The following is a 17,705-nucleotide window of genomic DNA, read 5'->3' on the forward strand; positions in this document are numbered from 1 at the left end:
GGCGGGCAGCGGGCCGGCCCGCCGCCAGCGCTAGGGGGCGCTGCAGCCCGGGAGGGGAGGGCGCGGCGCCGCGCGCGGGACGGGGCGGGGCCCGGGCCCGGGAGGCCCCGCCCACCGGGACCGCTCGGGAACTCCGGAGTCGCTGCGGTTTCCCTCCTCGCTGCATCGCCGGTTAAGCGGCCCCACACCCCGCTGCAGCTCCACCTGCCCCCAGCCCCAGGCAGTGAAACGGCGCCCGGCGAAAAGGCGGTCGCGCTGTAATTCGCATTTTAATCCGCAGAAGGGCATCCGGCACCGACACATTTCTCCGAAGAGCAGCAAGGCAGCACGTGTTAACGCTGCAGAGCGGTTTTACTGTAGCGGTTCCACCACCTACCATTAACCTTTCATAGCCAGGCGGTTCCGGCAGCGCATCAGCCAGAGCCTGCGGACCAACTTCAGGGGAAACACCTGCCCCTTCCCTGGGTGACTGCACGGGGCTTGTGCAGCTCCAGAAACACCCCTGAGCACAGGCACGGGACACAGGCCGGGGCTGTGTGTGCCACTAAGGCCAGGCTACTTCTTGAACCTTGTGAAGATTTATTTTCCCCTCCATCTGCAAAGTCATGTGACTTCATGCATGAGGATACCAAGGGGTGTCTCTTTCTCTACACTGATATTAATACAAATTAAAGGCCACGGCTGTACAGACAGTCCATGCCTTGGTTACAAGTCTGCATCCATATGTAAACACATATTATTGTAAAGAAGAATTAATTAGAAAACACTGAGGGTAAGACCTAATACAGACCCATTTTTTGCACACACACATATACATGCACAATGTACAACATCCTATCTATTTATGTATCAGCCATAATATATATGATAAAACACCTACGTAATACTTTCCAAGCATGAATCATGGTTGCCAAAATTTATTTTCATCTTACTCAGACTTCAAAATCCAAATGTTACCACCTCTGGAACAGTTGCTTTATATGTATCACCCAAAGTTAGGCACCAGGGAGTAATATAATGGCATTTCAGTCAAGTAAATTACATTTGTGTTACAGGATGAAAAAAACCAGACAGACAGATAGGAAGTTCTTAGTGGTAAATGACTGATGCAATGATTTATACAGTCATCACCTCACAATCCCTCATATCCTCTTTCTGGGAATTATACAGCCCATTCTACAAACTAAAAATGATGCATTCTCTCATTGCACGTACTTAACTGCTCAGTATTACCACACAGTGGTACAGGGGAAGTCCTGTGCTATTATAAACTCACAGACTCAATTGTTTAATCTCGGGAAGAAACTGCAAAGTAGTAGTTTATATCAGTACCTGTTTAGCGCTTTTTTTTAAAAAAAAAAACAACAAACCACAAAGCGCACACATTACCTTAGATGTGTAAGTTCTTCATGGTGGAAGAAAAGGGGAGATGAAGTAGGCTGGTATGCAAATTCATGGGAAACTAACTCAGTGCTGACCTTCTTTAGTCACATTTGATCCTTTCTTTCAATTTTTATGACCAGTCCCAACTCCTGACTCTCTCTCTTACCAACAGCTTGCCAGATTACTGTTCTAGCACCATGGTTTTGAAACCAGTTTCTTAAAAGCAATAATAATATCCTTATAAATACCTATTATCTTTGAATTTCTATAGTGAAATAGGTTATTTCCCTCAAATTCCGGTTACACTGGGAAAAGCCTCTTCACATTAGCAGAAATATTTCTGCTCTGAGAAGTGGTATGATTTAACTGTTTTGACAAAGGGTCTTAACTGATAATTAAATCAGAACAAAACTGTGCATAGATATCCTAGTTGCAACTGGAATAGAGCTTTTTAAAATTATTATTAGCCAGAATAGTGCCATGAGAAGAAATGTATATTGATGAATAAGAAATGTAATACTGATGTTTTTAGTTGTTAAGAAATCAAGGACTTTTCAACTTCCCCTGTCCTGCTAGTGTGCAGGTGCACAAGAAGCTGGGAGGGGGCACAGCCAGAGCAATGGACCCAAACTGGCTGATGCATTATTCCATATCATACAACATCACACTCAGTATATAGGTGAGGGTTGATTGGGAAGCTCGCTCTCACTTCCAGGACTGTGATTTCAGGATTCTCTCTTCTCTAGGATCGCTAGCTGGGAACAGGCTGGGTAACTGTATTGTGCATTATTTGTTTGTAATTCTATTATTACTATTATCATTATTATTTTAATTACTTCAATTACTAAATTGTTTTTATCCCAACCTACAAATCTCCTTACCTTTACCCCCTGCAATTCTTTCCCCCATTCCCTGGGAGCAGGGAGCTTGGTGTTTGGCTGCCGGCTGGGTTTAAACCATGACAGACCAGGCAACACACACTCCCCCCCTTCCCTTGAACATGTGTTGTCAGGACTGCTAAGTCTGTGTCATCCCCAGCAATCAGGGAACAGCAATACAAGTTCTTGTTAGCACCCTCTTTGCCTTTCACTCTACTACACAGTGGGACAGATCACAATGTCCACCCGTCCTAACAGGATTGAAGTCTGTACAGTATCTTAACTTCTACTACTAATTGGTGAAACTTCCAAACGTTGAAGTCTCAGGAATGAGAAAGGCCAAGTAATAAAACACAGAAGATGTTGTGGGTTTTTTTTAACTTTTAAAAAGTATAAAAATCCTGTACATTTGACAAAAGTTTTTTTTAAAAATCAGTCATGGAATCTGCTGGGCTACTCCAGTTTTTTTCTGTAAAAATCAGAGACTAATCACAGTGGCCTTGAAATTTAATAATAAGTGCCAATTGAAGTATTCTGGTCCATCTCAATTGAAACAAAAATCTAAACAATTATTTTCTCCTCTGCTTTTAACTGTTCAAATATGCAAGCTTTTATATAGTTCAGCCATTCGGTAAAATACCTCATGGTTTAAACGATACAGAAATGCATGAAATTTCTAGACACTTTTTCTACAAATATGCATGTACAAGGAAGGAACAGTCTTAATTTATGAGAAGTTCTTAACATTCAAAATAAAATATGATTTTAGGTTTTCCATATGGATATATCCTTGTATGTTACACAACATACCAGTAACTGTTTTTCAGGCAACAACAGTGCTAAAACCAATGTAGCTGTTGAAGAAGGTTAGAGGTTAAACTCTGCTAGCCACCATTCATGGTCCTCACTTGCCAACAACCCAAGCAGAATGTGAACTACCAGTTATACTCATCAGAGGTATCAACTATCCTCAGCCAGAATCTCAGGATACTCCTTCCAGAACTGGTCGCCAATAATGTCACAGTGCAGGGGAACAACTTTAGTCCTAGTCCGAGTCACTTCTACTTCCTTTTCTTCTGTTCCCTCTGGCAGTTTTATTTTCTTAGTCATGACTTCATTAATCTGAAAACACAGTTGACACATTATCAGACATATGAGACACCAGAGGGGATTCACAGATAAATAAGAAACAAATCTACAATAAAAGCAACTATCAACCCTATAGCATACTACAGAATTTGAACACTGTATCTTTTGAAAATGTAATCTATTCTCAACTAACACATGAAAAGTTGGAACTGCATGTCGTCACTGTGTGGCTTTAAGAATGACCTGTAAATTCACGTAACTGATTGCAAGTGTTCTTGAATGAAGCACAATATTTAATTTGGAACTATGTAAAGCAAATGGGAAACCCTGCAAATGTCTACAATTACCAATAAAAAAATATGCATAAGGAACAAGTGGAATATATTTCCAGGTGGAAGCCTCTATCTGTTCTAGTTAGTTCAAATGAATAATAGAAATCATTGGACAAAATTTAAATAAAATATAAAATAAAGGCTTACAATTTTTTATGTATAGAAGACGAAAGGCTGAAGAAGTTATGGAGAAGTCTTAACATAGACAGATGGGGTCCTGATCACACGAAACACAAGTATTTCTAGTTAAGATCTCCTGGTACAGAAAGATGCTAAGGCCATAAACATTTATGATTTTCTGGGGTCTCATCTCATACAAAACACAGGACAGGAATTTCTTCCACTAATTCTGGATCAATGATGTTATCCTAGAATGATGAACATTTCCAAGTTACCGTTAAAAGGAATTCCCTGTTAACAGCTGCACTCCTTACCATGCTCCTTTACAGAAGTAGAAAAGGATATAGCTGAGCTCCCTTACTGAACTAAAGTTCATAATTCCTTGCAGTGGAAATACTTGAGATCTAATCCTGTGAAGGGCCTGGCACAGGCCCCAGTGATCACCATATCAAACTGACAACAGTCATTAAAATGTCATTTTTCAGGAAGTAGAATACTTCCTCAGTTTTCAAAGCTGGTAACACTAAGAAACCAACTGTATGATTCATTAAACAAGGGAGATTTATCTAGAAAATACATCTCTCTTGTGAAATTCTATATATACATTGTCATCTGTTGATACACATTTTATCTCAACAGTCATAAACAGTATCTAAGCCAGACTTCAGACTAGTTTTTGTACGATGCTCATAGATACAGATATCTCAAAAAATCTCCATAACAGTCACCTTACACATCGTTATATGACCCATATGGTTAGTTTTAAGATAGATTTACACACAGACATACATATGGGATGCATCTGGTGATCTTACAGTGTAGCTTGTCTGACATAGTGTACCTATTGAAAACATGAGCACAAAGCAAGTGGTAATAAGAATTTTTTACCTTCTGCCATATTAAGACAGTTCCTTTTCTATACATCAAAGGTTCATTGTTGTAGTTGATGTTGAATTCAGAAAACAAGATTTCATTCTTATCTCCAGCCAAAGTTCCCTGAGAGTAAATGGAAAGAAGAAGTACTCTTATAGAAAACAGACAAACAAACAAACAGAATCTCTAGGGTAGAAGACGGGTGAATACTGAAAGAAAGACTGACACTTATACAGGTTTTTTACCTTTAGATTACAAGGTTTAATTACCTCTCCCAACAGAGGAATTATTTCCAACTGCCAAATGAGGATATTAAAAAAGAGGGGGTTTTATTACATTTTCAAGAGAAATATAAGAAAGTCAGACTCCAGAAGAAAAAGTAAATAATCTGCTGAAGTCTACACAATGGATCCTGCCATTGTACTTTGTGTGTATGGATACTGGATGTTTATATGACATTTCTAAGATTTCTGAACTTGCTAATTAAGAAATTAAAATCCTGCTAATATTTGACCAGAAATACATTATTTGCTAATCAAATTAACATCTGTACACTTATTGTTACAGTAAGAACAGACAAGCCAGCCAGGGCTGCTGGGTAGGCAAGACACAGCTTTGCAAACCTTATGATTTTCTTTGTAGCTGGAAAAAACCACAACCTCAAAAGCCTCTTACCTGAAGTCTATCCTGTGCTTGCACTGGTGTCAAACCACTTCGCTGTACAAGCATCCAAAACACTGTATTATAAAGGTTATTAATATGGCCTATAGAAAAAAAGAGAGAGTATTTACTAAATCTGACTAAATAAAACCAGCTTTATTTCCAGACTCATATCGAAGAACCAGCCAAGAATAAAAGGGAATTAATAACATCAGTTACTAGAGACAATACAATCTTTCTGATCCTTTTTTAAGGTACTACATATCATAAGAATGGCTAGAAGATAGATTTCATTGTAATTCTGAAAAAGGACAGCAGAGGGTGAAGGGTGTTTACACGTAACCTAAATTATCTTAACTTGAGCAACAGAGACTAGGTACTAACAAACGCCTAGAAAGTAAATCCAATGGTCTGTTTGAGCATGGAGTACACAGCACTTCTGATTGCTACATGGTGTGAATTTGAACACTGACATCTCTTCATTAAAGAAGATTAATTACCTTGGCTAAACAAACCCAGAACATAAAAAAAAAAAAATTAATTCTACTAATAATTCTAATATTTTCTGAGCTGAACTCACTTCCAGGATGCAACAAATACAGTTGTAGCCTGAAGACTCAGAATTTCAGCCAGTTATTGCTGTATCCATACAAAGCCCAAAACAATTCTAATACTGTTTATGTAAAACTACCACCCTACCTGCTGCTCTTTCACTGATACCTATATATACAAAATCACTGGCAATAAAGGCATTTATATTCAGAGAGGAAGAGAACTCAAACTGCACAAACTGCCGTTTCTAGAAACACTTACAATCGGCTTGTCTCCAGCTGAGGTAGTCCTTTAAATTTTGGTTGCTGGGGTACAACACAATTCGTCCATCAAATCCTGGTGGGTACAGAAGTTGCTGGTCCTTAAAGTAATCCTTCCAATAGAAAACGTAACTTGAGGCAAACTGGGAGACCACATGAGTCATGAACTTACTTGCAAACACAAAGGAAAAGGAAAAAGAAAGAAATACATCAATATGATTATATATCTGTGATTATCTGAGGTATCAGTAGAAATAATTCTGGTGGATAGCGGCATTTCTTAAATAATGGCCAAGCAGACTAGCATAAGCATAGTCTTTTGAAGAACAGGAAGTACTGAGAATCGAGTGAGAAAGTTTGGAAAAGGTAACATTTTATCAAAAGAATGTTTGTTCTAACAATGTTTCCAATACTTGTTTCAGCAAAGCTTTTTTAAAAATCTGTTTCACTGAACACATGCAAAGAGTTCACATGAAGAACCTGAACTAACTGTAGCATTGCACCCAAATACAGCCCTACTCCTAACCTCTGTGTGTACATAAAGGCAAATTCAAAGAAGAATTACAGGTTTAGAGAGAGATGTTAAAAACAAGTTCACTTTAGCATCAAAGCAGCTATTACCTTGCTCTTCTTTTAAACCATCTACTATTCTTTTTGAAAACAAAACTATATTCATCACTCTGTCCATAAGCAATAGCAATATCCTCCAACTCTTGCATCACTGTCTGGGCACACTTGGTCATCAGATGAAGAGCACGGTCATCATTTGGCTTTTTGAACTCATGCTGCTCAGAAAACCTTCAAAGCAAAAATGGTTGAATGAAAACTCTTTAAAAAGCTACTGAAAATATTAACGTGTTCATTTTCCTCATATTTGCTTCCATGAATATTGATTTCCAGTGTCCTGTCAGTACTGACAGAGAATTCCCTCCAGGTATGAGAAGCAATAACAAAAACATCCTTTTATATATGATACTTTGGATAACCCATTCTCTTTCACCTTAACCAGTCCTTCAAAATGACTGGTTTGTATTTTACCTGGAAAAGGATGTCAAATACTGCTTTCTGTAAACTCACTTTCTCCTAGGGTGCCTTTTATAGTCACAAGAGCAATGGTATCAATAAACTTGTCAACACTTGAGAGCTTTACCAGAACCCCCCATGGCCAAACTAGAGACCAAATACACAGCAAGAACATGTCACCTACCACTCAAGAGAACTGTGTTCTATTTATCCCAAAGAAAGGCAAATGCCACACAGACACTGACTTCAAAGACAACTAAATATCCCTGTACACCACTTGCTGTCCACCCCCCAGCACACCCAAGGCACCATTTCCCTACCGCCCTGTCAAAGGCACGTTCTGAAAGTGCTCATGGCCCTTGAAGACAAAACACCCGTAGTAACTCCGCGCCCTGGAGAAGCCGAGTGAAGGGTTCACAGTGATTCGGGGGAAAGGAGGATTTGTAACCCTTGCAACTACAGAGTTCACCCGGGTGGGCCAAGGCCAACTGTACGGCACCAGTCGGGGCCCCTCTTCTCGACACAACACTCAGAGCCCGCACTCCCAGCGCCTTTAAGCCGAGGAAACTCCCTCCCACGCCCCGCCGTCTCCCAGCCCCCGTCCTCCAGCTCGCTGAGGCGTCGCCATAGCGACCACACCGCTATAAACGCCCCGGCCATTGGCTGCCCGCCCGGCCTTCACCTGTGGAAGTTGCGGCCGTCCAGCCGGACCACTATCCAGCAGTTGGGCAGACAGCTATCGTCCGTCTCGAAGTCCCGCACATACTCGAACTTGCTTTTCGCCATGGAGAGACGGCGACGGCCGCACACACAGCCCGCCCACCGCCCGCTCCCCACAGAGACAGCCGCGGCGGCCCGCCAGCACCCCAGCATGGCCACAGCGGAAGCGGAAGCGGCGGGCGCCCGCCAAGGGCACGGCGGCGAGCCCCTCTAGGCGTCTCGGCGGACCTCTCTATGGTTGCAGCCGCCCGCCGGCGGCGGGGGGCGTGGCGGGGCGGGGGGCGAGCGGCCGCGGCCCGAGCGCGGCGGCTCCGGTCCCCGCGGCGCGCGGGCGGGAGCGGGGATGGGTGCGCGGCCGTTGGGCGTTGGCGCAACGGCCGCGGGCAGCAAACGGCCGCGGCGGGATGGAGCGGAGGGAGAGGGCGCGGCCGCTCCGCTCCAGGCCCACCCCGGAGCGGCCCCCGCGCCCCAGCCGCCCCCCGCCGCCCTCCCCCCCGCGGTGGGAGCTCTTGGGCCCCTTCAGCGTGCTGCAAGTCAAAGTCGAGGAGCCCGAGCCGGAGGGGGGAAACTCCCTGGGCAGCTGCACGGACGGCGGGGGGTCGGGGGTCGAGACCAGGAGCTCCCCATCTCCGCGGAGGGGTAAAGGGGGGGCCCGCGGCGCCATCAAGAGGGAAAGGGACGATGAAGGGGTCAGCGGAGCAAGCCAGGAGGAGGTGAAGGCGCTGGAGAAGAGGTGGAATAGGAAGGAGCCCCGGAGAGGCGGTGATGTCAAAGGGGAGCCGCCTAACACGGCCTTCAAGGCTTGCAGGGTGAAGAGGGAAAAGGACTATGGCCCGGCTGGAGCCCTGTGCGGGCCGGCTCAGGCCAGCACTGGTGGCCGCACGGTGCAGCAGCGCGAGGGCTTTGGGATCCCCCCCGGAGAGCTGAAGAACCCGGTTGTGTTGCACCCCTTACGGCCTGGGACCTGCATACAGATCCAGAGCCCTCTGCCGCCAGAGCTGATCCACGCAGCTAAAGTGCCGGTGGAGCGAGTGCCGCTTAAAATGAGGGCTTTACTGGAGCATCCAGTAAAGATTGAAACTAAAAATGTTCCCTTCACAATACTGCCCTCCGATTCAGGTATAATGTTACGAGACCTTGCAGGGGTTCAGTGACACACAGCTGACAAGTTACCACATAGGAGAACACAAGCTGAAAGGTCACATTAGAGAACTGCCCCTTTGGATAGACTCCCTCCTTCAGCGTAAGAAATAAGCATACGGGAGCACAGAGTTCTTAGTGGTTTAAGAAACAATGCAGTTTGTCCACTTGTCCCCTGACTACGTTAAACCCCTTATGCCTATTCAGAATTGCACTGAGTTGTGGTTGCAACCTTAAGGTCAGAAATCTGCTAGGTTTTTTTTTTAAAGCTATAAAGCATTCATACACTTCTCAGAAAATGTGGGCATGTTAAATGAGGAACATTTTGAAACGTCTGGATTAGAAGCTTACTTTTTATGAAAGAGATCTAGGCATTCAAAATTAATGACTTAAAAGTGAGGTGTTAAAGCCTAGAAGCTTTTTGCCCTTTAATGATAAAGTGAAAGAGTTCATTTATAAACCTTTTTCAGAGAGGAAGTTGCTTGCTCAAGGATCAGTTGTGAGGGCTCTGAGGGTTCATCCTGTCACCAGCTCAATTTAAATGCAGTCAGAATTTACAAAGAGGCAAAGCTTCATGTATATAACAGTCATATAGTAACACGGGTTCCTCCAGCAAAATTAGCATCCAAATCTGAGAAAAAAGTGAGAAAGGGAAAAAAAACCCAAACAAACAACCAGAAACCCTGAACAGCAACAACCTCAGCTGAGAAGCCAGGGACTGCAGGTGTGGGACTAAACTGCCATCATTAGATCTGGTCCCTGCATCATTAGGGCTTTAGTTATATAGTTCTGGTGGTGATAAAAAATTGGCAGTGATATAGTCTATGCTATACAATGTTTAGTTTCTAAATTCATAAGAAAACAATCTGGCCAAATGAAATCCAAACCAATGTGTTAGCAGTCTCACATGTTTGGTTTGTTTGTTTGTTTGGGTTTTTTTTAAATAACATGCAACAAAAGCCAGGTAAATGATTCCTTATGCAGTGGTTCAGTGAAGGTTAGTGGAGGATACTCCCTTAGCCTTTGTTATTTTTCTAGGAACTGCTGTGACAAATGTGTATTGAGCTTCATGTGTTCCAAAGCTCTAGTGAATTTTTTGACTTTTGCCAAATACCCTCTTGTTGTATTATTGAATGTAGCCTGTATTGCACATACTGCTTGGAAGATGATCATCTTTCCTCATTTTGCTGCATAGGTATGGCAGATGCTCCATTTAGCAAGGACAGAAGTGGCCATGTAAAGCGTCCAATGAATGCATTTATGGTGTGGGCTAGGATTCATCGGCCTGCCCTAGCAAAAGCTAACCCAGCTGCCAATAATACAGAAATCAGTATTCAGCTTGGACTGGAGTGGAGCAAACTGACTGAAGAGCAGAAGCAGCCCTATTATGATGAAGCACAGAAAATAAAACAAAAGCACACAGAGGAATTTCCTGGTAAACATGTATCTATTTACCCAAATGCTTTAGAAGTGGAAGATTTTTGGAAGAATCGATCTCTTTCATTAATGCAAGTAATAGAGTTAGAAAAAAATTACAAAAATTTAAAGCACACACTCCTCTGTCAGCTTTCTAGTACCTGAAAACATTAATTTTTTAAAACATGCAAAATGATGTTTCATCCTTCATAGCCTCTAATGTTTCTTACAGCCTTAGACCACCACAGCTACAGCAGCTCTTCTGAATGCTTTAGCAGTCTAATGGCCAGACAGTGAGTTTATTGTGAACATGGCCTGCTGCATCATTTTATGTGCTCCAGAAAGAGCTGTGCCCAGGTGGCCTGTGGTGACACATGCATCCATTCTTTAAAAGCAGGAAAGGGAAATGCCACAGGAAGCACAAATGGCATTGTATTCTGTGGGATTCTTCAACATGTAGACTTGGGATTCCCAAATAACGGTGTGGAACATGTTGTTCTCAGCCTTTTGTTAAAAGGCTTAAAAATTTGTAGCCTTAACAAATTTATTTCTCCATAACACTGTAGTTCAATAAAACAGAGTGTAAGTACTTTGAACATTCTTTTTTAAAGCTGTTGAGATACCAGGTGTTGTGATCCTTTCTCTCTCTGTTGTCATAATCCTGCTGGTACATGATGATGGCTAATCCTGGTAGACAAGATCTGACTAATCTGTCATAAACAAGCAAAAGATAAGAGCAGCTCTTATCTCTCCCTCTCTCTTTACACTTTTCAATTATATATATATATATATATAAAAAAGTGCTTCTTGAAAGTTGCATTAAGAGTTAGCTTGTGTAAGAAACCTAGCTGCTCAGTGTAAATTCATAATATGTTTATACATCTGTTAGAGTTTGGTTAATGTTGAAAGTTAAAGGCAAACATACTCCCAAAATCTGTACGGGATTCCTAGTGGGTCATATTTTCCATTTCCATTCCATTCCATTTCCATATTTCCATTCCATTTCCATAACCTGCAAATATATGTGAGATTTAAGGGGTTAAGGAGTCAGTCAGGAAAGATCCACATTTTGAATACAGTCACGGTTTTCTTCTGCACTGAAAGCCCATGGTACAGTGTCATGTTCTGCTTAACATGCTTTCCTCAGCTGTGCCACATCAGTCCCCACTGTTCTGTATTTCTTTGTCTCACAGTTACTATTCCGTTACATAAAACCAATGCTCAAATATGTCCATTTTATTACCACTTCTGATAAAATGCCCTATTTGCTAGCTCACTGAAACAAATGGAGTATTGCTATTGACTATGGGAGGTGGTTTTGGAGTAATGTTTTTTACATACTTCAGAATTACAGATGTCACAGCTTTACATAAAGAATGAGACCATCCCAAAAACTAGATGTCTGCATCTTTTTTCATCTCTGACAGATTGGGTTTATCAACCACGACCAAGCAAAAGGAAGCATTTTCCACTGCCTATCTTTTCCAGCACTTCTCAGAGTATCATCGGTACAAATCCAGCTGGTGTTTATCCCTTCCCATCACCTGCTTACTCCGTTGTCATCCCCAGTGTTAAGAACAGTATTGGACATCCAGTCTGTGAGTTTTCAGTAGTAAATTATTTTTAAAAGTCAGAATTTACCTATGAATTTACTATATGTAAAAGATATATAGATGGTAAAGTAGATATAGTTAAAACAATTTCTCAGTCTTTCTTGACACCATTATGTAAAAGATATATAGATGGTAAAGTAGATATAGTTAAAACAATTTCTCAGTCTTTCTTGACACCATTATTTCTATCAGTCCTCCTCTGCACTGCACCTCTGCCTCCTAGTCTTTACCTACTGTTTCCTCAGCCTCTTAAATTCTTCTGGCTTCTTCATTGCCCACAGATTCCTGCTATTGCCTTTGTAGCTCCTGGTTACCTTCTGCTACCTCTTGGTCTTTTGGGATCTCTATTACTGAACACTTGCTTTCTGTTAAGCTACATCTTTTTCCTGTTGTCTCCAACCCACATGTATTTTACCTCACCAGCTCCAACTGCACTAGCGCTCAACCCCATGCTACTAAGCCTGAAAAAGCTGGTTAGCTTAGTCTTGATGTTAGTGTTCCTTGGTAGTGAGGGCACCATTGCTCTAGAGCAAATGCTCAGCAACTTAGACTGCTTACAAGAGACAGCAGACAGAACTGTCAGCATGGGCATCAAAAAGGAAGTTAGTAGGGTGTTAGTAAGGCATGTGCTGTAATAATAAAGCAGTCACTAAAACTGAAAAAGAAATTTTTCATTGGCACATTTTCCATGAATGGTTGCTTAGGTATCTGTGCACACCTGGAATAGTTCTATATGTAGCTGTTAGGAACTTCCACATGCCCACAGTTTGAGCATACATATCTCAGCTTTCATACAAACAAAAATAATAGTTACAGAAGGAATCCATTAAAAAGTTGCACCTAACCTGGAAGGATCCTCCTTTTTGTAAGAAGTCAGTACGAGCAGTGAAATAGAGTGAGTGCAGTGTGAGAGCCCACAGTCAAGTATAATAGCTGACCTGCATTGTTTGTAGTGAAAGAGCCCTGGCTCTGTTAGTGCATGCATAGTTGATTTCAACAACAGATAGTTTAGATCCAGGCAATGGCATTTTTCTCTTTAAGCATACTGACAAAGGCTGCTCTCCTTGTAATGAGACAAGAAAATTAAATGCCTGTTTATGCTGTGTGGTAATATTCGGAGATGTAAAAAGAACACTCAGCTTTGTTCTGGTGACGATTTGAGTTAGTGATGTGATCCTTTCTCAAATGCTTCTGTAAATTTGACTGAATAAAGTATTCTTTGCTTTCTTACCATAGTATATTTTATAATGTCATGCTGTCCTCAGATGCTACTAAACTTCATTCCAGAATTTACTATCCTACTGTGGTTGAAATTATTCTTAAATACACACTGTAAAAATCTAGATGCATTTAAGTCCTATTGACTTGGAATTTAGACGCTTAGACTAGGTAGTGGGGTTTGAAAATACTTATACAATGTGTTTTGAAAACTTTCTGTATAAAGGCAGCCCCGCTGACATGATGTGTGATTTGAAGGTGTACATTCAAGTATATGTTCTGCAAAACATTTCAAGGAGAAATTGGCTAGCGGGTGCCTTCATTGGTGAAACAAATAAGAAAACTTATCAGAGAGTATGTTGTTTTAACCATTGCTTCTGCTCCTCACTGCTGCTTTGGTACCATAGATTTGTTAAGAATTTGGCTCACTCCAAATCAGCTAGTAGATTTGGGAAGTCGGAGATTCAGGTGCTAAACGCAAGCTCCAGCACCATTCTGTGTCCATATTAGGACAAGACATAGCCCTCACCAGCCCCACAGCCTCAATGCTCGCTAGCTGATTCCTTCTTTCACTCTTGGGATTTTGTAGAAGGAAGCTTGAATGTGTGGGCTCCAAACCCATCTGTCAGAATCCATGTAGGAGAAGTGGTGCATGACTGTGAATTGCAGGGAAGTGATGCTAGAAACTTTGGGGGAAATGGTTCCAGCTCTGGCTGTGGTTTGCTATGCTGCTGTTTATGAAACCTCTTCCTCTATTCATATAGTCTGATAAATAACTGTTCTGTTTCCTAAAGGTGAGTCTCCTGCTATCCATCTGCCAGCTTCTTCCATTCAACATGCTGTTCCAGTGACTCTTCTCCAGACAGCTAGTGCAAGCACCACATCAGTGGCTGTCCCAGCTCCAACCCTGCCCCTGCACTCTGTGTTTTCACCACAGCACTTTGTCGAACCTGCTCAGACAGAAGCTCTTGATGTATCTAAGCTCAATTGCTCTCTGAAAAGACCTTCACCAGTTTTCATTGAGAGCTTCAGCAGAAACCCAAGTAACATAACCACCACTAATGGCAGATTTTCTGTCCCTAATAGTGAGCCCCCAAAGGAGTACCCAGGGGTTTCTGCTTTTCCTAGAGGTGTACCTCTTCCCCAGGCTACCCCTTTTCTTCACTCACATCTCTACAAGTCTCCTCCCATTGGTCAGCCAGCCGGTCTGTTTGGATTGCCTCCTCGGTTTTCATTCTACCACTCTTACTTTGTACCTGGACCTCATTATACCCCCTCAAGGTAATGAAACCCTTCATTTTGATACCACTAAGAACAAATGCTAAAAGGCAGAGAGTCTTTTGATTTACAGAAAGCAGGTGGAACATTCAAAAGGAAAGGTGCTCTTACCTTACTATAGCTCCTTTGTGGTGGGACCTGCTGGCCTGAGGCTGCTCATAGTATATGCCCAGTTATTGAGTTCATACTATTGCAGTAATTGGCACTCCCAAACCCACAGTAAATAGAAGTATCTTCTCTCTCCACTTTATGCATCTAAGTGCTATTGATTTCTACAGAAAAACATTAGGTGGAGGTAGTGTAAATGTATTTTGAAAATGATCAGATAGAATTAAAGTAGGTATGTGAGAGTTCTGGTGGGTACTGTTTGCAGCTGTCATAACTACCTATATTTCTGAAATCCAGCCTCGTGGGAAATGTCTTCAGAGTTCTTATGTAAGTAGTAATTCCTAGTTTTTCCTTGCAGTCTCTGGACAGTCAATTAGAGATCACCTAATCAAAGAATTTACAAGCTAACACATGTAATATCCCGTGGGTATTTCCTAAGCTAAGCATGCACAGAAAGCACCAGTGCCCTTCCAGCAGCAGGGGTGCTGCTCAGACTCAGGAGGTCTGATGGCCTACTGATGATTATTCTTTGTAAGGCATCATTTTTCTTTCATGACTGTGCAGTATCAACCATAACAAATTATTATGACTATTAGCCTTAAAGTCCGCCTGTTTATACACTGCTCATTCCTACTAATGGCAACAACCCATACGTTCCTGTGGCAATAATACTGCTTGGTCATAAATTAGGGCTGATCATGACCCATGAAATTCGAAAGAGCTGTATGAGCTGATAAGTGCAATGCAAGATATTTCTATTTTTGAGATTCTTTGAAGAAACACAGGACACATATTCCCAAAATTGCTAAAGATGAACGTTGCTTAGCCCTTGGTCTCTGAAATTAGATAGTTTTGTGAAGCCTCTTAGGGAGAGGAGTGTTCTTGCACCATAAAAGACTGTTCTGAGTTCACACATTAATGACTTCATTTCTTGCATACAAGAATCATAATTTCTGAGTGGCACAGACAGTGCAAATGTATGGATGCAGATTTATGCACTAAAAATGTAAATATTTGATTGGAAAGGTGAATAGTCTCCTTAAAACCTCAGTAGACATTGTATCAATGTCTTGATAATGTCTGCACTGTGGAGCTCTATTCTTCACATACGCTTGTTTTCTTAACAATGTGGTGAATTTCTGTGATGCTGTAAATTACAATACATGTGTCATTCCTTATCAGAATAAAAATTAAAATTTCTGACACTGGAGGAATACACTACATTTGACATAGTAACTTTTTGCAATCTACTATGTGGGTGCTGTTTAAAAATTTATCACTGTACATTTTTTAAATAATAACACTGACAACGAGATATTGGGCACAAGGACTCTCCGTCAGTCCTCCTGTTTAATAACAATGTAACATGCAAGAGTTCACTCAAAAGAATAAATATGAGCATTTTACCCCAGCTCTGTCAGAAATTTTGGCACACAGAAATAACACAGACTTCTAATGTTTTCTATTACTATTCTGAGTATGTCTGTTAACATACTGCAGGCTTATCAGATACTGGTTTATCCATGATATTACTTTATTGATAAATACTATGGGTTTTGTGTTTTCAAAGCAGTGTCATGCATGTGTTTAGCATGAAGAGGTGCATATGCACAGATATGGGATCTGTGCATGACTTGTTACGGCCTCAGTGTTTAAATTAGGCATGGTTTTGAAGTGCATGTGTTTTGAATATTTCAACAGGATAAACTGACATAGAACATTAGTGTCGTTCTGTTTTTCTCAGCTGAATGGAAGTCCAAGCAATCTCCATTTCTGAAAGCCAACTTTCAATCTCTTTCATTGCAGCACATGCCCATTCAGCCGACCTCCACTTCTCCAGCTCAGTAGGAATTTCTCCAGCTCAGCACCTGGCTTTTATGAAGACAGGTACCAAAGACAGGAGGTGATGTTTTCAACTCTGAACAGAGACTATCCTTTCAAAGATTATCCAACAGAAAGTATACGCGAGAACCACCACAACTTTAAGTGCCTTGACGTAGTGTCTTGCCACGACAAATGCAACGAGGAGCAGTATTTAAACCCCCTATCACAGCTGGATGCTGGAGCATTGGAGGAGGTTTTGTCAGCTGCCTCATCTCCCTCCAGCACCCACCTAATCAATGTAACTGACAGTGATGAGGAAGAAATAAAGCTGCAAGATTTGTAATTTTTAAAACAAGTTATAGAGAAATATTATAGAGTGGGAAGTAAATGTTTTCGTCAGCGCTGTGTTCAGTGGAAACCCATGTATCTTGAGCGAGCTGTGCAGGCTATTTTGAAGAGCCTGATGATCTGTTTGCATTTTGAGAGATCACATACAGATCTAAGGAGGTCAAAAGCCTCTGGAGTTTCACCTGCTTCATCTGGGCATTGTTTGGGCTCTGGCTCAGGAAAGCACTTACACAGGAATTGAGCTCTAAGCATGTGATAATGGCTTTCCTGAGGAGAGATGTGTTTAAGCACATCCTTTTAAGGCCGAAATAGGCATTTTGATAGTATTTGCTGTAATTTTGTAGGTATTACTTTAAGAGTTTTAGCTATAAAATTCTGGTGTATGACTGTAATGTAGTTCTTGCTGCAGGAAAGTATTGTAAGACCTGGAGAGTAAAGCCAAGAATGATTCTGCACTGCTTTATGTTTTTCCTTCGATGAGACAGATTTAAGTTTGGTTAATTTTTAACTGTAGTCTGTATTTGTGGTACAACTGCTATATAATGCACTGAAAATTGAGATCTCTTTCAGTAATATCTTGGTCTGCAGCTCGTTCTATTAATAAAAATGTGGTTGTCCAGAAGGTGTGGTTGTGCATGGTAGTCCCCAGAGAGAGGAAAATGGATGGGATCTGGCTGTGACTTATGTTAGTGGGCTATGACTTGATCCCTGACCCTAGTCAGTACTGTGTTCTCCAAAGAATACCAAATTCTCTGAAGAATATCAAACCATTTTAATAGCGTATTTGTCCTGAACTTGGAGAGTAATGCAATTCAAAATTTTTTGGCCAAAATTTGTAATTTATGTTACTAAATATTTTTTTTTTCCTCC

General features: G+C 41.6%; 2 protein-coding genes across 3 annotated transcripts; one reads left to right on the plus strand and one right to left on the minus strand.

Annotated features, from left to right (window-relative positions):
* Nucleotides 1-859: 859 nt before the first annotated feature.
* On the minus strand, nucleotides 860-8,043 carry THG1L (tRNA-histidine guanylyltransferase 1 like). 2 transcript variants are annotated; one of them, XM_074916328.1, is made up of 6 exons: nucleotides 7,853-8,043; nucleotides 6,769-6,945; nucleotides 6,149-6,318; nucleotides 5,351-5,439; nucleotides 4,691-4,798; nucleotides 860-3,383 (listed from the first exon to the last, which is right to left on the minus strand). In XM_074916328.1, exons 1-6 carry the CDS (start codon nucleotides 8,041-8,043, stop codon nucleotides 3,222-3,224), a joined length of 897 nt encoding a protein of 298 aa, XP_074772429.1. In that variant the 3' UTR covers nucleotides 860-3,221. The 2 variants fall into 2 exon arrangements, with proteins under 2 accessions (XP_074772429.1, XP_074772430.1); XM_074916329.1 differs by lacking the exon at nucleotides 6,769-6,945 and having other exon boundaries at nucleotides 7,853-8,038.
* An 859-nt stretch (nucleotides 8,044-8,902) lies between these two features.
* SOX30 (SRY-box transcription factor 30) lies at nucleotides 8,903-16,830 on the plus strand. The gene is made up of 5 exons (XM_074916189.1): nucleotides 8,903-9,009; nucleotides 10,226-10,465; nucleotides 11,874-12,055; nucleotides 14,077-14,558; nucleotides 16,470-16,830. The coding sequence occupies exons 1-5, from the start codon at nucleotides 8,934-8,936 to the stop codon at nucleotides 16,828-16,830; spliced, it is 1,341 nt and encodes a 446-aa protein (XP_074772290.1). The 5' UTR covers nucleotides 8,903-8,933.
* The last annotated feature ends 875 nt before the right edge of the window (nucleotides 16,831-17,705 follow it).

This window comes from Athene noctua, chromosome 12 (assembly GCF_965140245.1).
Source record: "Athene noctua chromosome 12, bAthNoc1.hap1.1, whole genome shotgun sequence".
NCBI classification, from domain to species: Eukaryota; Metazoa; Chordata; class Aves; order Strigiformes; family Strigidae; genus Athene; species Athene noctua.

What these genes read in the sequence shown, in the direction of transcription:
- THG1L (XM_074916328.1), bottom strand. Translation starts at nt 8,043, where the DNA reads ATGCTGGGGTGCTGGCGGGCCGCCGCGGCTGTCTCTGTGGGGAGCGGG. An exon ending in GACGGCCGCAACTTCCACAG is followed by an intron (nt 6,946 to 7,852) that starts GTGAAGGCCGGG and finishes TTTGCTTTGAAG; the next exon opens with GTTTTCTGAGCAGCATGAGT. An exon ending in AAGCACAGGATAGACTTCAG is followed by an intron (nt 4,799 to 5,350) that starts GTAAGAGGCTTT and finishes ATTTACTCTCAG; the next exon opens with GGAACTTTGGCTGGAGATAA.
- SOX30 (XM_074916189.1), top strand. Translation starts at nt 8,934, where the DNA reads ATGAGGGCTTTACTGGAGCATCCAGTAAAGATTGAAACTAAAAATGTT. An exon ending in AATACTGCCCTCCGATTCAG is followed by an intron (nt 9,010 to 10,225) that starts GTATAATGTTAC and finishes TTTGCTGCATAG; the next exon opens with GTATGGCAGATGCTCCATTT. An exon ending in CCTCATTATACCCCCTCAAG is followed by an intron (nt 14,559 to 16,469) that starts GTAATGAAACCC and finishes CTTTCATTGCAG; the next exon opens with CACATGCCCATTCAGCCGAC.